Here is a 23,278-nt window from a genome sequence, read left to right on the forward strand (position 1 = left end):
TCGAGCAGGGTTCGGATGTCGTCAGTGGCTGCGATGAGGGTGGTCTCGGTGCTGTGGTTGGCTCGGAATCCGGACTGTGAGTGGTCGAGGGATCCGTTAGTCTCTAGGAAGGCGGCAAGCTGTCTGTTGACGGTCTTCTCGATGACTTTGGCAGGAAACGGGAGGAGCGAGATGGGGCGGTAGTTCTTGAGGTCGGTGGGGTCTGCTGAAGGTTTCTTCAAGAGGGCGCTGAGTTCGGCATGCTTCCAGCTTTCCGGGAAGGTGGCGGTGTTGAAGGAGCAGTTGATGATGTCCCGGAGATGGGGTGGAAGACGGAGTCGGCCTCGTTGAAGACGTGGTGGGGGCATGGGTCGGTTGGCGATCCGGAGTGGATGGTGTTCATCGTGCGGATGGTGTCTTCGGTGCTGACCGGGGTCCAGGCACGGAGGGTGATGGTGGGGGGCGTTGGTTCTGTGGTAGGGTGCGTGGACTGTTCGCCGAAGCTGTTGTGTATGTCTGCGATCTTGCTGTGGAAGAACGAGGCGAGTGAGTCGCAGAGGTCTTGTGAGGGAGTGATGTCGTTGTTTCCGGCGCTGGGGTTGGAGAGCTCTTTGATGATGCTGAAGAGTTCCTTGCTGTTGTGTGCGTTGTTGTCTAGTCGATCCTTGAATGCTGACTTCTTGGTGGTGTGGATCACCTGGTGGTGTTTGCGGGTGGCGTGCTTGAGGGCGGTCATTTTGTCTGTGGTCGGGTTTTTTCGCCAGGCTTTCTCGAGGGTGCGGCAGTTCTTCTTGGAGTTCTTGAGGTCGTCGTTGAACCAGGAGGCATTCTTGCTTCCGGGCCTGCTGGGATGGTTTTTCAGGGGTGCGAGGTCGTCAGCGCAGTTGGTGATCCACTGTGTGAGTTTGTTGGCTGCTTGGTTGGGGTCCGTTGATCTGGCGGGAGGGTTCTGGTTCAGTGATGTGGTGAGCTGGTCGGTGGTGATCTTGTTCCAGCTCCTGCGGGGAACCTGTTGCGGGAGCTGGTGGGTCGTGGTCTTTCTGAAGCTGAAGTGGACGCAGCTGTGGTCTGTCCAGTGGAGGCCGGTGGAGTGGCTGAAGGAGATGTACTTGCTGGAGGAGAAGATTGGGTCGAGCGTGTGTCCGGCGTAGTGGGTGGGAGTGTTCACCAGTTACTTGAGTCTGAGGTTGTCCAGCAGGGTGGTGGTGTTGTTGTCGTTGTTGTTCTCCAGGTGGAAGTTGAGGTCTCCTAGGAGAATGTAGTCGGCGGAGGGGAGGGCGTATGGGCTGATGAAGTCTGCGTTGTCTTCGCTGAATTGTGTGCGGGGTCCTGGGGGTCTGTAGATGAGGGTGCCTCTGAGTGTGGTCTTGGGGTCGGTGTGTATCTGGAAGTGAAGGTGTTCGGCGGCTGTGAGGATGTCGTCGGAGCTGGTCGTGATGCGGATGGTGTTTTTGTGGACGATGGCAATGCCTCCTCCTGTCTGGTTGACGCGGTCCCTTCGGGTGATCTTGTATCCGTCCGGGATGGCTATGGCGATGTCGGGCGCTGAGGAGGCGTTTATCCAGGTTTCCGTGAGGAAGGCGACATCCGGAGATGTGGTGTCGAGCAGGTTCCATAGTTCCACGGCGTGTCTGTGGATGGAGCGGGTGTTGAGCAGGATGCACTTCAGGTGGTTGCTGTTGGTGCTTGGCTTGGCGGGTGCGGGTGCAGTGCAGGTCCGGATGCAGGAGAACTTGCAAGGTTGGCAGGTGAAGGGTCCGTGGGTGCGTCCTGGGGTGGCTCGGTGGCAGTCGAGGAGTCGGCCGGAGTTGAGTGCGCTGAGGGTGGCGGCGTCGTACGTCCGGCGGGTGGGCTGGCATCTGCGGGGGCCAGGGGGTCTGGCGCTGGGCGTGGTCCAGGCGCGGACGTGCGTAGACGAGCTTGCCTTTGGCGCGCCTTCTGCGAGCCATTGGCGCACCTGCTGCGCATTAACGCTGCGCGCACGCGCTGACTCTGCCATAAATGGAGAGTGGGGGGGCGGAGCGAGGGAGGAGCAGCTGGAAGGCAGGAGCGGGGTGGGGAGGGGAGCGGTGATGCTGGAGGGAACGGGGGTGGGGCCGCGGGGGAGCAGCGGCAGGGAGCGCGGTGGGGCAGCGGTAGAAAACGGCGGTGGGGCACAGGAACGATCAGGGGCACAACGATGCAAACGATCACAAAACAAATGCAGGATCACAAATCAATACTGAGGGCAGGGGGCAGAAACAATACGGCGCAACACTGGGAGCGAGGACAGGGGCACAGGGGTACAACAGTTGACGATGCAAATGAAAGGAAAACAGTTACAGGCACAATACTGGTACAACAGTAGACGATGTAAATGAGCAGTGAACAATTACAGGGGCAGATACAAACTTGGCAGCGGCAAGCGGATCCCGGGCACACTCGGGGTGGGCCACGCGGCGGGAGGAGCGACCGGCTCTGACCAGGTCAGGTCAGGTCACAGGTCTGAGCGTAACAAACCTGTACTTGGTCGGTGCTGCATGGGAGAAAGACGAAAGTGACGTTGGCTGCCTACACCAATTACACGGCAGCAAGACAACACTGCCTGGAACAAATGGTAAGCAGCAGGCAGGAGCTACATCAGTTTACTGAATACTTCAGGTCTTGCAACAGCTAGGCTCGACCTAAAAGTAGAAATTCACACAAAAAAAACAAAGTTACAAGGACATTATAGTTAGGAAATAACCTGAAAAAAGTAGAAATTCACTGAAAAAAACAAAGGTTACAAAGACATTTATAATTAGGAAATAGAATTAAAAAAAACCTTAGAAATTCACTGAAAAAAACAAAGGTTACAGGGACGTTATAGTTAGGCCCAGATTTCACTGGTACAAAACCAGGGAAATTCAGCATGAGCTAACTATAAGTTACTCCCCCGCAATGCACTGCTAATGATCTCACATGTTACATCACTCATGGCACGGTCAATGACATCACTGATGACATCTTAAATTACATCAAAATGAGAGATGAGCCTTAAAGGATTGTGTGACCATTAATGCACATGCTTGATGGGTCCATAAATGCACACAGCCATCACAGGTTAATTTTCCCTCAGTTCCAGAACTGCAACAGTCAAGATTACCATGATTAACAGATATACCACAGGAAACCAAACAAATAAGGTACTCTATTCAGAAGTGAGAGGAAGGCAGATATCTTTTGAAACTGGTGGTTTCACAACAACAACTCTCCCCAACAAATGAGCTATTGTTTCTAAAACCACTACTGAGACTTAAAGGTTTCAGCTGGGTTTTCAAGAGCGTGTCGCAAAGGAGGACTTTATCACAATTGGTGCTTTACTTTGCCAGAGTGCATGAAAGCAGTTCACAGTATGGCAGTACCTTCTATAAAGACTTAGAGCTAACGACTCACTGACGAGTTCAAATTCGACTCCAGGAGTCGATTTGGTCTGCAGTGTGCACTGCTTAAGTCCCCCCCCCCCTCACTTTCCACAAGCTTGGGACACAGACTTCAGTGAAAAGCCTCCAAGCATTCAAGTCGCTGTACAGCAGTCACAGACCCCCGAAGGTCGAAAACCAAACTGCACTGTTGCAGTGTACCCCAACACCACTCATGCAAGGAGAAGAAACACTTACTGCTGGGCCATGGGGAGGATGCAGAGAGCTTGTCTCACAATCAGAGCTCATAGATAATCTGTGACTCGTCAAACCTACAAAAATTCTCACAGCAACCTACTTCCTGCGCTGTAGGTCAGAGGGTAGCATTCCATTTTATAAAGAGATATGGAATAAACCAGTTTACTGACAGTTTCACCTGGAGGTTCCTCTGGAATGGTTCTCATCAGGTGGGGTATATCAACCTTGAACCTTGAACGGTAAGGTCATCATAAAACCAGGCTTTCAGCACGACAGTAGATGTCGAAAATCACCACAAGATCAAACGTTAAGATGGGGCCCAGCAAGCAGCAGAAGCGGATGTAGTTGCACTGCATCCTTCAAGAACAGTAAAAAGCAAGCACAAGGGAGCATTTGTTAGAGCCATGTTTATTTGGCAGAGACCTACAAGAGCAGTTTTCCATACGAGATCCTACAACACAAACATGGAACATATGCGAGGTGCCCTTAACTACATGATTAAGGTATGCGAGGTGCCCTTACCTACATGATTAAGGTACTCTCAGAGCCTTCTAAAATGCTCAAACACAGACCTGAGATATAACACAGGTCTTCCTCCCAGTCTTGTCTTGTGGATGCAGCCTTGTTTGACCAAATAGACATCTGCTAAATCATCGATCAGATCTTGCCTGACCTGGACTATAGTCTCCTCATCAATGATGTCCTCCTGGATTACCCTCCCATCAGCCAGGCATCTAGCTGCCAATCTCTGTGCACTAAGATGTCGTCTACCAGCCTGTCAATGGTGGTTCTTATTGATAAAAAGCTCATCAATAAGAGAGGAAAGCAGTGTTCACGCCCCAAATGCTGTAGTTTATTTCTGCTAAGGAGCACTTCCCATTCTGAATCTAGAAAAATACTTGGAAGAGGGTGAAGAACAAGAGTGTATCTTTCCACAAGCATGCATAGATGATGACAAACATTGAATATTGGGTATAGGTGATTACAGTTTACAAATTCTCCTGTATAACAACAACTTTTACTATCAGATAATCTAATTGATTGAGCCTCACCTCAGTTCTGTGTTATTTCACATTTCAATATTTCGTCCTTGCAATGAAGAACAGCAGAGATTGTTCAGCGACACATGGTCGGGAACGGACTCGGTATCCATGTCAGCGGTGGTTCCTTTGATTAGAGACATAAAGTTACTGCTAGGAGCCAAGCAGAGACCTAAAGCACATATATCCTTGGGGAATGTTCCCATGTGTGAACAGCAAAGAATTTTCCGCCACACAAAGGTCATGGTAAACATGATAAATCAGTCAGTACTAGTTGAGTGCGGCTTATCACCCGTGAGGGTATCCAGATGCTGAATCATTTCCTTGTCAGGGGTTACTGCCGTAGGCGGGGTCTCTCTCAAGTGTTATGCGCAGAGTCAGAGCACATCCTCCAGGGGAAATGTTCCCATGTGTGAACAGCCAAGAATGTTCAGCCACACAAAGGTCATGGTGAACAGGATCAGTCAATCAGTACTAGTAGAGTGTGGCTTATCACGCATGAGGGTATCTAGGTGCTGAATGAAGCCCTTGTCAGGGGTTACAGCAGTAGGTGGGGTCTCTCCCAAGAGTCATACGCAGAGCCAGGGCACACATCCTCCAGGGGAATGTTCCCGTGTGTGAACAGCAAAGACTGTTCAGGCGCACAAAGATCATAGCGACATTAGTGTCTTTGCCAGTGGTTACAGCAGTGGGAGGGATCTCTCCCAAGAGTCCTGCACAGAGAGCCAGAACACACATCCCCTTAAGGGAATGTTCTTCTATGTAAACTGCAAAGACTTTTCAGAAACTCACAGGTTTTGGTGAGCATGGTGAACCTGGTGTCCTTGACAGGGGTCATTCCATTGATCAGAGCACACTGTTATGAAAGTGGGATGGGTCTCTCCAAGGTAAAATGCATAGAAGACCACTGCACACATCTCTTAGGGGAACATTTCCACGTGTAAACAGTAAATCTGTTCAGCTACACGCAGTTCATGCTGAATTTTGTGTCTCACCTAGGTTTCATTCCATTGATTGCCATCGGATAGGAGTGGAGGCGTCTTTCCCAGGAATCTTGTTCAGAGGACCACAGAACAGATCTTTCAAGGAGGCGTTCCATGCGCTAACAGTAAAGTCTGTTCAGCCACACACAGGTTAGGGTGAGCATGAGGTCCCTGCCGGGGGGTCATTCCATCGATTATCATCACTCGGTTAATTGATTGGGAGTGATCTCCTGCAGGTGTCATGCACAGAGACCAACACCACACATCTCCCAAAGGAATATTCCCATATGTGAACCAAGGAGACAGTTCTGCCTCATACATTTCATGGGGAACATGGTGTCACTCCCAGAGGTCTTTCCATGGCTAGAATGATAGTCTATCTGCCTGCAGCCATTCATGCAGCTTTTTAGAGGTGGGAATAAGTTCTGTTTTTTTCGTAGGGTGACGCGCTGTGGTCCACACCGCAGGGTCCTTCACCCAGATCATCATAAGAGCTATGCCTAGAAATTATGTGATTACTTACACACTATCTGTTTCGTTCATAAAGCATCTTTATCATGCTTGGATAATCCTTGATTTAGATCGAAATTTATCTATGTAACCCAGAGTTTGTCGATGTATGTATGTCAAAGGCAGCAGACCTGTATTTCTGTGCACAATCGCTACGCCTGAAACACAAAACAGTAGATTGCTTCATTTTAACAAGCGAAAGAGGCAACCAGTCTTGCCAAAGATAAAAAAACAAACATTGCATTTCAGTGCTGAGGAGCTTTGTCCAGTAGGGTAGGATGCCGCAGTGACCAAAGATGTCACTTAACTCCTTTGGGCAGATTTACAAACCCCTAGCGCCACGTTTGCATCACTTTTGCCATGTTAAAAGTGACGCAAAAGGGGCGCAAGGGGCTTGTAAATCTGCGCCCTTGTTCGAGTATATGGCAGGCAGCCTAGCCTGCCAGTCAATAGAGGGTTTGGCCCCTGCTTACATGATGTAGGCTAACAGACTGCTCAGGCAGGGCCAACGGAGTCTCCGCCGGTGAACACCCAGGGGGTCCCCCTGAATCTGAATATAGCGGGGGAACAGCACGTGGCACGTCTGACTGAGGTGGAAGCACTGCCAGTTTAAGCGGTTCTCCCTCTCTGCCAAACTCTTAAAGACCCCCAGTCCTACGTGTGGTGCTGCTGCGACCCAGTCTGACTGTTGTTAAAGCCTTGACCTCATACCGTAATGCTTGTTAAAGGTGGGAATAAACATGTTCCGTTTAGCAGAATCTCTTCAAGTGGGGTGTTGAAAATCATGAGGTAGTAAGTGACTATGATGTTGCTATTAAAAATGGATAATTGTCTGAGCTCCGCATTGTCATAAACACGTTTCGCTATGTTATGGCTGCGTATACGATAACCTTATCTCTTCTACAGTTTTCGCATCAGTCTCGCCCCGCCACAAATGCTTTTAGAGAGCTGAAATAGAAAATGGCGCTCCCTTATCCGTCACTCGTAAGCACTCTTATATGAAAGGAATGTAGTCATTAGTAGATAGGGGGAAGTGTTCGCGAGTGGCCCTGAGTGGTAGCCTCAGAGATGGCAGATTTACAAGGAGGTTGAATTTTTAATTGTTGTTTCCTGGGACAGCTAAGACAACTAATTTGTTGATTACAACGCCTCTGGTTCTCCAGTTCTAATTGCAGATTTCCACTTTGCCAGCTGTGTTATCTGCTGTTCGGTTTTTGCACGTTGAGGACATTGTCTTTGTTTATTTAAACATTTAACAGATGCACTGTCCAAGGACTTGTTTTAACCCTCCTATCACAAGACGATGTTTCTCTGTCGTCAGAAGAATATGCCAGATTCCGTTTTGTGAGATTATGTCCAGTTACAGTTCCCTTTTGAACATTTTTGAGGTCACAAAAACAATGTCCAAATCACGTGAGTAAGGAAAGGACACAGGGACATTTACGGCCTGATGTATCAAACTATTTTGCATCCACAAACGGTGCAAGTCGGTCATTTCGGGATTTTGCAAATGCAAAATAGCCTATCAAGATGTATGAAAGGATTTGTAGTCGCAATTTTAGGTAATTGCAAAAATAGTGATTACCTAAAATTGTGACTACAAATAGGGAATCCTTAGCACATGTACCAAGCATTTTCTAAAGGCAAACTCTGCATTTAGGAAAATTCTATTACCATTGATTCGAAGCCGATGGTAACCATGTGCAAATTTTGAAAAAAACACAAAAATACATTTTTCAAAGTGCCATGTAGCGCATTACTTTTGCAAATATTTTTTGGGGGGTGCTTCAGTGAGGCCTTAGACCCCTTGGCTTTGCATTACCTAATTTGAGATTACCAATTAGGTAATCACAAATTAGCTAATGCAAAACCATTCGCACCTATGGGCCTTTAGGTTCTTTAGGAACAAATGGAGTAGTATTACCTAATAGTGATTACCTATTTAGCAAATCGCTATTTGGTAATATTAAGGAATTGCTAAATCTTTTGCGATTCCTTACATACATAGTATTTTGTGATTACCGAATAGCAGTTCGGTAAAAATCGCTGTTTGGTATTCGCAAAATGCTTTTATGATACATTCTGCCCTTAGTCTGGCGATATTTTTGGGTGCAAAAAAACACTGCAAAATTACATTTGCGATAGGTGCTTACAGAGTTTTTTGGGTTAGTTTACTGAGAAGTGCTAGTTTGAGTAATTCTCTAAATGATTTTACATCTGCTTTGTGTACCTTATTATCCCATTTTAAATAGTTTGCCTCTGCTAGTGCCACAAGTGAAATGCTGGTGGTATCAGCACTTGGAATCCCAAGTGAGTGTGGTGATTGCTGTAAATAGGCACAAGCACAAAATAAGGTACATATGCCATTTAAGCCTTTTTATTCCTTATTACCCAGTAATTCCAAATTTCTAAGGAGACTGTAAAGGGCTCATATGTAATCCCCCAGTAATTTCTCTATCGAAGCAACGTGTCCCCTGGTATCGGTGACACCAGGGGCGGGGTTACCAAGAGAATTACCCGGGCATTCTTAATGAGGGCCACAGATACACACAACTAGTTTCCTTACCCTGATGTTGGTACTGGTGAGCATAAGCAATTGCATCAAACAAAGAAGTATGGTTCTGTAGGATGTTCAGTCACCATTGCCCAGTTGGCAAATGAGGACATTTACTGAAGATGGCCTTATACCTTCCATCAAAGACAACTCTCTTCATTGAACCACAAATCGTCAAGCAGGCCTCGGCGGTTTAGAGAAAATCTATATCTTTGTCTATGTCAAAGGCTCTAGACAATACATTCTAAACATTCAAAGTCATAACTATTAATGCTTCGGGACACCACCATCGCCCACGCTCAGTCAGCTTTGTGTGATGATATCTTCGTTGAAGGGCTGTGCTTCATCCTCCAACATTGACAGATAAGTCGGTGTTGTGAGTCCCACTGCAAGCAATTATACCAGTCCAGAGACTTTTCTAAGGTAGGCTAAAGCCAACATCATAATGGGAACCTAAGGGAATCAGGTGGGGCATCAGAAGTAACACTTGACCTTGCTCATAGACTGATTTCATGATCACCCAATTTTGACCCAAATAGCATTAGATCTGAGTCATCATTGCTCCATGAGTCCTATTAGTGGATGAATTAATGTTCACAGATTCCCCGGCAGCTTTCGTCCAGGTCACATCTGCCCCGTAAGCAGCTCAGGAATTTCTACTGGAGGTCCGTGAGGTCCTCATTTTGAGAGTAACAGAACAGGACCCACCCTTACCTACTAAAAAGGGAGGTTATATTTTACTCATTACTCCCAGGTAATGAGAGTAATGAATAGTTTTGTTCTGTAGATTTGCAGAATGCATACTTTCATGTAGCCGTCTCTCAGGAGCAAAGGCAGTAACTTCTCTTCAAAGTGGAAAACCAATGAAACCAGCAGAAGACTCTGCTTTTTGGTCAGTCCTGAAGTTGGTCTTCTTGACAAAGATCTTGGTTGTGGTACCTGTGTTACCTTGATTATTACCAGATCAAAGCGTCATTTTGGGAGACATGGAGTGAGCTTGGCATTAACCTCCATGATCATTTTTGATCCAGGGCTTTCAGCGAATGAACAAAAATCCTCTCTAATTCTCAAGTGGATCCATTCATCACAGCTATTCTGAGGTCCAGATTTCCAAAAACCTTCACTCTGTCTCCTTGCCCCTAGATAAATTGTGAGACATAAAACAAATAGCGGGCACTTGTTGAAGTATGGTAGGTTTTTTTAGCATGGTGGTTTCAGGGGCTTTTTGGAAACATGAACTGTGTACTGGGTAGTCCCACATGCCGAGCACCGTCCTGTGGAGACTTGGGTTTTGAATCTGCTCCTGGCCAGACTAATGCATAGACCCTTCAAGTACATAGTGCCTTGGAAATGAGGCTTATCTTCTGAAAGACAATCTTTTCAGTTGTTGTCACTTATGCAAGGCTCATTAGCAAGCCTAAAACTCTGCACTTCTGAATGATAGCTTGTGTTCCCTTAGTAGAAAGTGGTACTAGAGACCTCCCTCTCATAAAGTCTAATTTCTTCCTCTGTTCTTCTTTTGTCACTTACATGCTGCATCACCTGAGAAAACTGCAGGATCTTGGAGCATGACTTTCTTCATATTATACTTAGACAGAATAATAGCTGTGTATTGTACAGACAAACCTGGTGTTCCTTTTAGAGGCACCCACTCCGGGCAAGCTGCTGCTAAGGAAATCACTGTTAGATAGATCTATGCATCCCCAATGCCACGTATCTCTTTGTTTATTGTCTGGGAACTTGGCCCAAGGGCATTTTTCTAGGTATGGGGAGAATAAGTGATCTGCCTAGAAAGGTGACTGGGTCCGGGACTGGAACCTGGTTCCCCGCTTCCAAGGCAGCAGCTCTGGCCATCAGGTCACATTTCCTCTGTCTCTTGGGCCAGCACATTCAACAAGGGCTAATACAGTTTCAAGGATTTACTCCAAGTATGTGCTTGCCATAGAGAGTTGTAGAGGAATCACAGAGGCTATGCCACACCCATTCTATAGGTACTATAATTGGCAAGGTGCCTCAATAAGTTAAGTGCATGCTGCTGACATTTGGTATTAGCTGCAGATCATATGCTTGAAACAATCAAGGCAGGACCTTCATTCTTTCAGGGTAATTGAATATTATTCATTTGTGTAGGTTAATATATTATTAAGTCAGCCACGGCCCGTGCAGGTAAGAGCGGTAGGGCCGGGTGTGGGTTGGCTTTTCGATTTGAATAGGTAGATCACTGACAGAATTTCGAAGACAAAAATATTGTGTAGACAGAATATCATGTCAAAAATTTCGAGAAGGTAAATGCAAATAGGGAAGCATAGATTCACTATTCCTAACTCCGCATCTACTTAAAAGATATATATTTCATCAAGGTACTTTTATGTGAAGTTAAGCATCCCCACAGAAACTTCCTTCACAATATTCGTGCTTTCCATATTCTTGACACAATATTTTGTCCACACGAGATTTTGGACTCAACATTTTACCCAAACACCGTTAAACCCTGAGACTCAGTGTGACAGATAAACATGTTCAGTAACTTGTGTTGCTGCACATTTTTGAAAACTCTTCGGGTGTGATTGGTTGGGTGTGAACATTGTCCTTCTCTTTCCCCGTTTTTCCTTCACATTGTATGCTGTTGTATATAATCATTCTGTAAATTTGGAAACGTTTATTTCCTTCTGTGTCTTGTCTCACAGTGTATCGCATCAGCTTTGATCGCTCCTATGAAGAAATGAAAACACGCTCCAGCGACTGGAAGACAATTGTTGGGGGCATCTGCTACTCCATTGGCCTCAGCGGCCTCTTTCTCTTGTGGACACGGATTTATGGTAATCTTTTTTTTAATAATTGCAGAAAAGTGAAATTAATCAGGAATGCTCAAATTAAAGACACAACATAATGTAGGGTTATTGTTGGGGAGACCATAACAATCTTTTTTGCCCATTTGTATCTTCTCAAAGATCAGGATTTCATGTGTATATCTGGTGCCAACCACAAAGACAGGGAAATCAAGCAGTACCCTTATTGCATTTTGTTATCTTAGCGCCAATATGGTGGAACCTTGTTAATGGTATTTTGGGAATTTCACCTGGGGAATGCGAGACCTGGATAATTTAAATTTTGTCCCTACATTCATTTTCATAATCATCTTTATTCGTATCAGAGTGATGAATCATAAAAGTGTGCATAACAATACATTTAAAAGACTTAAAAAAAATATTTTAAAAGATAAGATTACAGATAAAAAGCATGTGCAATTTAGCACACAGTAGTTAGTGACTTTCTTATGAAAATAGCAGCCCTCAAGAATCTAGCTAATACCACATATGAATACATATTTGGGAGTGATTGTAAATATAAATACGCTGGCCTACATCGTCTAAAATTTTGTGAATTTCAATGAATGCTCCGTTGTCTAGGGGTGCAGGTAAATCGAACAAATCATCCCGTATTCAGGTGCTTGTTACTTTCGTGTGATTTGCTGTTTTAATTCTGTTACATAAGTCGCCATCTTGTTCATGATGTCTTTCATTCACTGCTGCATTATCCATTAATTGGCCAGCAAACTGGAATGCTCTTGCAAGCAGAGCCCCATCATCTCATTTTCCACTGTTTCTATAACTAACAACAACTGTTATAATGAAACTTGCAATGTTGTTTGCCATAAAAATCTGTTTAATTAGCATTTTGTTACAGGAGTAAGTAGATTTTAAACTGTTAGAAAATGTTGAGTCACAGGAGAGGTTAGAATGAAAAGTTCCCTAATATTTATTTTTTCCCATAGTAAAGGGGAGCTGGTCTAGCGATTGTTGCACCCAGGAGCTAGCAACCAATCAGTAATACATGTGGAAGCCTTGAATTAACTGAGGAAGCTCTAGTCAGTTACTTAGTGACTGCGGGCCGTGGAGAGTTAATGTGCGCCTGGTACAGTATTTAGGTGCTGTACGTCGTCACCTGTAAATGGTTGTTTTCCTGTAATGTGAGCTTAGAGTAGCTGACACTTTATTGGTAGCTTAGCTGTCTGTTGCTGGGCGAGTTTCAGTGACTTCTGTACAGTAGTGTGACATTTTACTGTCTGACTGTCGCTGCCTCCTAAGTGTTCTTCTCTTTTTTTTTTATAATTGAATTTTATTAAATACCCGGCATACCAATTATGGATACATTTTACAATTCATTCTATACTAAAAAAGTATAAAATATAGGATCCGGCAAGTACATAAAACCAAAAGGTTCTCTAAACAGTTGATATGGTTGGTGAGAAATAAAACATGAAAAGAGAACATAGATAAAGTTAAATTGTCTTACAGTTCAATCAATAGTAAAAGCAACCTTTCAACATAGGGAAGCTTCCTTCAAACAAAGATGTATGTACCATCAGACATTCAATACTATTGCTCTAGACTTTATATGACTACAGCCAGTCACCTTTAACCTAGAAGCATATTGTGTCATATCTGGCCGGTCTCCTAGCCCACTCCCTCGCTTTCGATAGTAAGAGGGCGCTGAACATTATCTCTCCATCTCTTGATGGGAGCCCAAATTCTCAACCCCAACTCCCTCATCTTCCTACCTCTCCTTATATATAGGGAAGATTCCAGATTATGTATCCCCACGAGGCGTGCAAGCCACATTTGAAAGGTGGGGGCTATGGGGTCCTTCCATCCTGCTGCTAGAAGTATCCTGAGAACTGCCACACATATAAAAACGAAGGACTCCTCTTCCTTACTGTGGCCCAAGCTGCTATCATGCCCCATTAACATTAGGGTAGGGGATAGGCCAATCTTAAATCCTAACAGCCCCTCCCAAAAGACCCCAATCTCTCCTTGAATTGCACTTAGTTTTCCACATTGATAAAACATGTGTATTAGATCGGCCGGCCCTTCTCCACACCTCGGACATTTGTCGTCTTCTCTCTTCCCCCAATCATACAATTTAGCTGGAGTAAAATAGAGATTAAAGAGGGTTTTATAATGTTGGGATTTTGAATTAGTAGAGCGGAATAACTTTTCTGCTAAATGCAGCGCCTTATACATATCTATATCAGGATCGTTTAATTTAATTACCCAGGTGGCTTCACATTTTTCCATATCATCTTGTAAACTCAGGAGTAAGGAACTGTATATCATCTTTATTTTGCTTCCAACCCTTCTAAGTACTTCATCAAATTAATTTTACCCCCCGGAGAGATCCGTGGCCTAAGACCCGATAAGTTTTTCTCAATTTGTATAAATTTGAAACCTTGACTTGCAGGAAGCCCAAATTTCTCCTGTATGGTGCTAAATCCCAACATTTGATCTCCTTCAAATATATCACCATTTTTCTTATACCTTGTTGATCCCAGATCCTACCCATCCTATCATATAGTTATTGCGGCAGTACACTTGTTTTCCAAAGAGGGGTGTAATAATTTATTTTTGGAATTGCCAAAGTTTTCTGTATTTCCTTCCAGAGCTCCCAGGCGCTTACCATTACCTTGTACCGCATTTTCTTGTAATATCGCCTGTCTGTTTTACGGAGCAAGAGCCCTATGGCCTCACTGCCTAACATCAGTTCAAATATTGTTGGGAGGGTGTGACTACTTGCTACCATAATCGTTTGACTCCTTTCCGGGTCGAGTAATATTGCCATCTGACTCAAAAGACAGGCCCACTGATAGAATCTAGCATTCGGAATCGCCAGCCCTCCCCTTGCCTGCGGGAGAGACAGATATTTCATGGCGCATCAGATTTTCCCATATTGCCACATGAAATTCATAAATGTTGACTCAATTGATTTCATAATTGATTCGTCGATCATGAGTGGGATAGATCGGAACAAATACAACATTTTGGGGAGCATAGTCATTTTTAACCTCTTCAATGCCCGTGACGAGCTGGTCTCGTCATGGGCCGCGGTCGCGCTGTGCCCATGACGAGACCAGCTCGTCATAAACCCCGCCCGCTAATACAACGGCCGGCACAGGGCGGGGAAAGGGGCGGGCACTGAAGGGGTTAATACATTGCCCCTCCCGATCATAGACATATGCATACTATCTATCCTTTTTAGATCCGCTGAGATTGACTTCACCAGAGGATCAAAATTAACCTTTATTATTGTATCAATTGCTGGGTTAATTCTGACCCCTAAATAGATTGCACTTTCTATGCATCTTGATTCGTTCATTTTGATATTATCAGTGCAGACTATCTGGGTCTTGCCTTCATTCAGCAAATAACCAGACCTCTGCCCAAATTCTCTGGCAATCTCAGTAATTGCACTAATAGCTCTAACTGGATCCAGAGTTAGTATAGCCAGGTCATCTGCGTAGGCCAACAACTTAGTCTCAAAGCCATTGGTGATTATAGGCTTGATGTCTTGACACCTCAATAGTCTTTCTATCAGTGGATCAATATATAGGGCGAACAATATTGGTGAACAGGGACAGCCCTGTCTTGTCCCTGTAGAAATAAAGATATTATCAGAGCTGCCCCCCATTAGTTGTATTCTGGCCTTTGGATCCGAGTACATTGCCTTAATGGCCTTAGATATTCTTGGGCCAAACCCCTTTTGTTCCAATATCCCCCCACAAATACATCCACGTTACTCGGTCAAAGGCTTTTTCTGCGTCGAGAAGGATCATGGCCATTCGGCCCCCCCGTGGCCGCCTGTATATCGAAAAGTGTGATGGTCCGCCTTATATGTTCAGTCGTTCCGCGCCCTGGGATAAACCCATGCTGCCAAACCGCCTATGACCCTTCCCAACCTCTTCGCCAGCACCTTTGAGTATACTTTAGTATCTGCATTAATGAGGGATATTGGACGATAAGATGCTGGGTTATCCTTTGGTTTTCCTTTCAGGATTCTGGGATCTTACCAGTATTTAATTAGGGCTCCCGGTTTTCCGTTTTTACGGATTTATACATATAAATACAGACGGAAAACTATATTTCATTTGTCTGTGTTTATATTTAGAAACGGCAAAATACTAGCAAATTTTGCCGGGCTTCAGTGCACAAGACATTGTACATCACGTGTGATGCCAGACACAGGGAATGCGCGCAATGCTGCGATGCCGGTCTTTAACAGAATCATCCCGGAGCGTGCCTTGAAGGATAGTTTGAGGGCAGTGGAGATGCAGGGGCTCTAAGAAGGGGTGAAAAAAACAGAGCCTCGTTAACAGGTGTCTTTTTAAAGACCTGTGAAGTACTCGGGTGTGGCTGGCAGCTCAAACACTGTCTATGTGTGTGTGCCCGGGAAGCTGTCTCAGCCCGGGCTGACACACAACAAGGGGGAGGCCTATGAGTTATCTAGTACACGCCCGTAATGGCTGTCTTGTCACCTTAAGTTCCGACGTGGATGAGGGAGCATTTTTTTAAACTGAATTAGGGCCCAAGGTACCGCTGCTATACCACTGGCTGTGTGATCTTGCGCCAATTGTTTAATAGTCATGTCCTTGCTTTCATTGTGATTTAACTAGGCAGTGCAACTTTATTATCCCCTCAGAACAGATTCCAGATTTTGAATCATATCAATTATCTCGGACTTCAGTTGCATATTATTACTTTCAGCGTCTCACAGCTTTTGAATACTTTCAGGGCTATTTTTAAGAAAATAGCTACCATTAAGTGAGTAGTAGTTAGCAGAATCATCCCGGAGCATGCTGTGGCCAAGGGGCTGTGAAGGAAAGTTTGAGGGCAGTGAAGATGCAGGAGAACTAAGAAGGGGTGAAAAAAACAACAAAGCCTTGTTAACAAGTGAATGGTCTTTTTAAAGACCTGTGAAGTACTAGGGTGCGGCTGCAAGAAGACGGATGCCAGCCTGGGACACTTTCTCAGACCGGGTTGACACACACAAGGGGGCGGGGGTTGGAGCCCTTTGAGCCAAATGGGTGTTGCGCGCCTGGTGGGAGAGATGGCCCCACTGTGCAATCCGTGATCCTGTACAATCCATGCTAATGAGGTCTGATCACTTGGAAACTAGTCAGCACAATGTGAGTGTTTGGCATGGGTGTTTTGACTGGTTTGTGAAACAATGCAGGAGAGACAGCTACCTACAGATCTGTACATTCATCCTTACAGTTCGACCAAATAGAACACTAAATCCCCTCCAGCAGAGCCCTAGCCAAGCAATTGATTGAAATTACTCAAAATGGATTCCCTCATCCATGCAAGCAGCTATTGCCCTCCGAGGTCTCTCCTCTCGTACATTGACAGTGGCAGTGCCCTCACATAACAACCAAGCCCATGTGTGCATTGTCAATTTAAATAAATGTGGAAAAATACTAGCTGCAGTGTCGTCTTTTGCTTGTAGCAAAAATAAATGTGGATAAATACAGACGGAAATGGCAAAAAAATAAATACCATAAAACCGGGAGCCCTATATATAATATACCATTAAATAAATCCAACATAATAGGGGCTATCACACTCTGGATACATTTATAACTTCCAGGAGAATGCTGTCGGGCCGGCTGCCTTTCCTGGTGACAGTTCTTGAAGAGCTTCATTTATTTCCTCTATCGAGAAATCTTTCTCTAATTCTTCTTTTGTCTGACTGTCTAACTGGGGGCCTGCTCCCACGACCTCCATATTGGAAACTTCCATAAGAGTCTCTTCTTTATTCAGCTTTTGATAATAGTCCTTGAATATCTTAAGTATGTCTTTAGGCTCTGTATACTCCTGATCCTCCTCCCGTATATCTGTGATTATATTTCTGGTGCTTTCCTGTCTAATTCGGAGCGCTAAATGTTTGCCTGCCTGTTCTCCCGTCTCATAAAACTTGCCCCTATGAGTTTGATAATCATCTGCAGCTTTCTGAGCTAACCATTTATGCAGCTCGGATTTTATGGTCAGGATCCTGTGCTGCGCCTCTAGAACTTTTCCCTGACTTATATCTTCCGTATGTTGTTCCTCTGCTATCATTAACTCTCTTAGCAATCTGTTATTTTCCGTCTGAGCCTCTTTCCTTAACCTAGCAGTAAAACTGATTGTTTTCCCTCTGAGAGCGGCTTTGAATGCGTCCCAGACAATATTCCGGGAGGCGCTATATCGGTTCATATCAAAAAAGTCTTCGGCCCACTTCTTCATATATTCTAAATAGCTCAGATTGACCAATACCCTCCTATTGAAGGTCCATTTTGAGTAGCTCTTATTAGGGGATTCAGTTTCTAAATGTAATACTAGTGCATGGTGATCCGATATTGCTTTTGGCAATTTCTCAATCCTCGCTTTCTTTATTACTGTCGCAGATATCAGAAAATAATCCAATTTTGTATATTTTTTGTGCGGGCATGAAAAATATGTGAATCCTGCCTTGTTTGGTTCTTTGTTCCCTCAAACATCTACCAGCCCATTGCTGGTGATTAAGGAGTTCAGGGCACGGTATACTTTGGGTTTTCGCCCAGCATACACATTATTATTAACAAGGTCAGCGGCAATATTAAAATCTCCACATAATATCATTGGACTCAGCCATGTTGTCAACTCAACTTCCAGGTGATCAAAAATTTCAGGATCGTCTTGATTAGACCCATATATTTTGCACAAGGTAATTCCAATTCCAAGCTCCACCACCACCCATCTCCCGAAGGTGTGTATTATTGCGTTTAGCACCACCAAGAGCCACCTTACCCAATATTGCTACGCCCCTGATGGTAGAGGTTTGGGAAGAACAGGCCAATAAATCATATCCTTTTATATTCAGTACATTTCTTTTTGCCCAGGGTAAATGGGTCTCCTGTAGACAGACCAAATCAAAATAGTTTGACCTTACGAATTCCCCCAGCTGTTGCCTCTTCCTCCAATCATTTAAGCCCCCTATGTTCACAGTGCATATTTTAAGCTTTCCCATTCTTCTTTATATAATTGCACCATCCATTACTACTCTCATTAATCAACCGTTTTATTTGCAGATTCTTCAACCATCTTTCTATAAAATACCGGGTATACGTTTCCTCCTCGTGACCCTCTCCACCTCCCCCCCACCCAGTCCTCCAACCCCCCCCGTCCCCGCCCTCCCCTCTATCGTGACCCCCCATCTCCCCGTTGAAGCGCTCAGACCTTAGTCTGTGCATAGGATGTTCGCAGCTTTAGTGACATGGCTGATCCTATTCCAAGATTGTCTTAAATTACCCCGACTGGTCCTATTAATTCATAGGTCTAATTCTAAACATTGATGACATTATCCTTTTCCCCTTTATTTCCCCTTCTCCATTGTGTTCCTCTCAGTGAGTTGGCGCTAGGTCTGAGGCAGTCAGAAGATTCTGGAAATGCTTATGAGTCGAGTAGACTCTTCCTCAGTGCAGGCCCACTCTGACTGCACTCCATCCCTTAGGAGTTTCAGTGGTGTGCTATACCTGAGTGCTACCCAACCCCTACCAGTGTCATGAACATATTACCCCCCTGCAGACCCTGAAGGTACATTTCTGGTCCTGTTTGAAGACCTAACAGTCAGACTTGATCAGAGGAAGACACAATAGCTGACAGTGAGGCTGAGGGCAGCTTCACCGTTACAGAGAAGGTATATTGCCTGCATTCTTGTGGCTGGAGAGTGGAGACCCATACCCTGAGGACAGGAGGATAGAGACAGGGCTACCTATAGAAATCTCATGAGTCCCTGCTAGCAAAGTACTGTTGATTAGTTTTTCTTTAGCACTGCCATTTTGCAAATGGAAGTAATGATGGTGTGGAGCTACAGTTAATGTTGTTTAAGGTGAGGAAGTTTCTAGGCAGACCCTGCCTTTTTGTCTATCTCTGATTACTGCTTCAGGAAGGATTATGAAAACTAGGTGCAGATAGCCCCATTGCTACCTGATGTGCAAGCCATTTCTTGTCACAAAGGCTGTGTTTGGAGAGAGCAGCCTAGAAATGACAGTTGTAAGGAACCAGCCCAAAGAGGTTCTGAAGCCTTAGATAGGGAGAGGATGTGGTCCGTCGGCTGCGCTGCCGCCTCTGGTGCAGGAAACCAGGGTTCGAGCCTCGAGGTCACATCCACATCCTGGTATTCTGGGCAAATCACTTAATCTCCCCGTGCCTGAATGTGTAATGTAAATACGGTGCTATGTAAAGCGCTCCAATACCCTCGGGTCGAGTTTGCGCTATATAAATATGCACAAAAAATAGTGGAGTCACATCCCCTGTCTAGAAAATGTGTATAAAGTGGGATCCAATCACTTTACTTGGTTCCAGTCCTAATCTCTTCCCCAGGGAAGAGGGTGCCCCACAGAGTACTCAAGTATCTACTGTGCAACCAGGGCTGGTGTCTCCCTGACAACCTGTCTCCCAGAGATGAGGGGAGATCAGCAAAGTCAACACTTTCAGATAGAAATGCTGAACTTCTGCCTAAAACCCAGCCTGTCTGCTGAGAGAGGGAAGAATTATGCCTGACCCTGCAGGGGAAGAGACAGTGCAAGAAGTTAAGCCCAGCATGTTTCTATCATGACGAGCACCCAGGGAAAGCTGACCATCCAGGAGAGAGAACCAGGAGTAACCCTTGCCATGAGAAGGTTTGCCCTGTCTCTCTGTGCATTTCATGAGTGAGCTGTATGTATCAAGATTGTAGTAAAATGTTTAATTCTGTGTTGCCTGCAGCAGGCTTGAGAGACTGGGGCTGCCACTGTCGGCAAGGAGAGGAAAGCCACTTCATCTCCAAAGCCGGCTCCTTTTCTTTCTGTAGACCACAATTTCCCCAAGACTTCACCTTAGGGGATCTAGCATGAAGGCAGCAATTGCCACTGCTGAGAGCCTATCCTCCGAACTTTGTCCTGAGGGAGGTTGCCACTGCGGTCTCCACCCAGGAAAAATAATTGCTGTGAAGGTGGGAGATCAAAACACATCTGCTGCACAGACAGACTACCATGAACAACCAGCAGGTAATACATAGGGCTTAGTCTGCACCAGGGGCAAGATACTGAGGCACCACCTTGAGATTATTTGCTAAAAGGAATAAAAAAAAGACACCAAATTAAGGTGCTCCTGAATCGGTGATCACATCTGAGCCATCTGTACCTAAGCTTAAACCTTCCCTAAATCTATAGGGTCTCATTGGCACACTTTTGACGCACTGCAGCGCAGCAGGCCTTCCTGCTGCGTTGCCCTGCTTCAAAAGAAAAGGGCAAGAATTTGATGTATCTACAAGATACGGCGCATTCCTGTCCTCCCCTGTCCCGGCGCACAAACAGCAGCCGTTCCTCAATGCAGACACCATTGCCTCTTGTTACAAGGGGGCCTGTGTTGCGAAGATGATTGTTTTTGTGCAGGAAGGGACACCTTCCTGCTCAAAAACAATCATTGATGGCATTTCATCTTTCTATGCTTGCTCCAGAATGTAGCATGCATAGAAAGAGGAAAAAACAAGGAGAAATAAAAGTATTTCTCCTCGTTGTGCCACTCCTAGCCTCCCTTGGAGAGGCGTAGGAATCTGACACATTCCCAGGTTTACGATTCCTCATATATCTTGGAATGCTTTAGATTCCATGGGTGTTGCATGGGAACACCCACAGAAACACCAATGGAACGCTCCTTTCGTGCAGTGTTCTGCGTGAAATGGGCACATATATACACGTAAAGTGGCTTTGCGTGGTATTGTAAATATGCGGCGAGTGGCACATTGCGCCACTGGAGCATCAAAAAAGTGACTATCCGGTGAAGCAAAAGTGCCACTAGGGCCTCATAAATGAGGCCCATGGTGTTTTAGAAACAACAATAATGGAATCTCAAAAATATTAGGAGTGAGAACGGTTACTAGAAACATGTGTAATGTTTCAGCCTTAAAATGCAATTTATGGCAACACTGTATAACTTACTGTCACATTGTGTAGTATTTAGTGCTGCAGTGAGATTAAAATATTTTCTTTTTGCATAAGAGACAAGCACTGTGCTTGACATTATGAGATTGTATATGTTTGGTTGGCCATTGAGGCCTAAGCTCTTGCCTCCCACTCCACCTGCCAGGGAATCCTGTGATTCCTCACCAATAAGCAGATACACTTTGATGCATATATTAGAACACCTAGGCATACACTGATGCATATACTGACACACCAATTCACACACTCATATATGCATTTACACAGCAAGGGACTCAGATATAATTCATATATACTTTAAAGAAATATAATGACATACACAGCTCTTCTTAGATGGTAGATGGTGTGAGTCTAAAATAAACCTTTTTTTGTTTTTAAAAACAAGTTTTATTTTTTTATTTGTGGATTTAGTTTTTTCGTAAATGCACCATGAAAAAAATACATGGGCACAACTAAACAGAAATAACCATAACAGCAAGCATCAGGCATTCTAACTGCAAAATATTGTAGAAAAACTGTAACAGTGCACCCAATTTCTTTTTTACATGGAAGATTGTTGACGGCATGCAATTTCTCTTGAACAGATGATGTGTTAAGGCCTGCGGGCATGTAGCATCGCAAGCAGTGAGTCATATGTCCTAGATTCGGACACATTGCAGGTACAGTTATGGTGGCTGAGGTGGACGGGGTAGCCACAGTAGCTGCAAATGTAGATGTACCACTGCCTGTTTCTCACGAACCATCCTCAGGTATACTGGTTCATGGATAGGTGTTAGATGTTTCCACATTGAACTTGTTCCCTCACTGTGGTTCTTGCTTAACTCCTTCCCACAGATGTTATACTTTACAATTTTTGCAGTGACTTTTTTTCCCCCTGAGGGTATAGTAAAAAACTGCCACACCTCACTTTGTTTCTTCATTGGTCGACTCTGCTCTTCCTCATCTTCCTGCAGCAGGATAGGATCCTCTTCTCGAGCAGATGGACCAGATGCAGCCATGATGCTGGAAATTAGGGCTTCTAACAACCTGAAAGCTTGAAAACTAAAAGCCCTACTCCAAACAGTGTAGCTTTGTGCACTGTTTAGTTAGAAATTAGGTTCTTTGAAATAAAAAGAGTATAGCAGTCATCATGCCAATCATAAGACAAGGTTTTTATATGTCATTGCGCAAATTCCCAGATCTTTTTTGTGGATCCGTGAAAGAGAAATCGCGTGACTACTGCTTAAGAAATTAATACTTATATAAATGTACACTTCTATACATGTAGACTAACGTCTTACTTGAAATTATTGCACTATACATATATATAAATATTTTTTTTACATTTCGTCAAATCCGCAAATCTAAATTAGCGGATTCATTGCGATCACATGATTGGAGCAAAACTCATAGGGTAGGTCCCGTCTGCGTTTTCTGTTTCACGGTGGATCCGCGAATCCCAAACATTAAGAAGAATAAAAAAAGTAATGTTATTGTCTGGCCTATGCTTGCTTTTCACTCATTTCCACTACTTTCTCCTTGCTTTTTTACCCAACATCTGTCTACCCTCTCCTTTCTTTTCACATTCACTACTTTCTCCTTCCTCTTTTGCCAATTTTGAATGTCCTCTGCATGCTTTCCATTGTCTTCACTGTTTTTTATGCCCTCTCCTAGCATTTCTCTCATTTAAGTATTTTCTGCTTACTTTTTCACCTGTTTTTTGTGTCCTCATACTTTTTTGCTTGTTTATCACTGTTTCTCCTAGCTTTTCCCACATATCTTCTGTCTTCTTCCTTTTCCCCAGTTTTCACTGCTTTCTC

The 23,278-nt window shown here is 44.6% G+C and overlaps 1 protein-coding gene and 1 long non-coding RNA gene across 4 annotated transcripts in view; one reads left to right on the top strand and one right to left on the bottom strand.

Moving 5' to 3' along the window:
• Positions 1–23,278, top strand: part of LOC146822744 (cytochrome c oxidase subunit 4 isoform 1, mitochondrial-like) — a 342,020-nt gene that overhangs the window by 162,780 nt on the left and 155,962 nt on the right. For all 3 annotated transcript variants that reach the window (XM_085606931.1, XM_085606932.1, XM_085606930.1), the window contains one exon: positions 11,392–11,523. In XM_085606931.1, the coding sequence (XP_085463057.1) occupies positions 11,392–11,523 (132 nt within the window). The remainder of the gene's footprint in view (positions 1–11,391; positions 11,524–23,278) is intronic.
• Positions 1–23,278, bottom strand: part of LOC146822745 (uncharacterized) — a 163,394-nt gene that overhangs the window by 38,328 nt on the left and 101,788 nt on the right. The window lies entirely within an intron of this gene.

This window comes from Triturus cristatus, chromosome 5_2, assembly GCF_964204655.1.
Source record: "Triturus cristatus chromosome 5_2, aTriCri1.1, whole genome shotgun sequence".
Classification (NCBI taxonomy): Eukaryota; Metazoa; Chordata; class Amphibia; order Caudata; family Salamandridae; genus Triturus; species Triturus cristatus.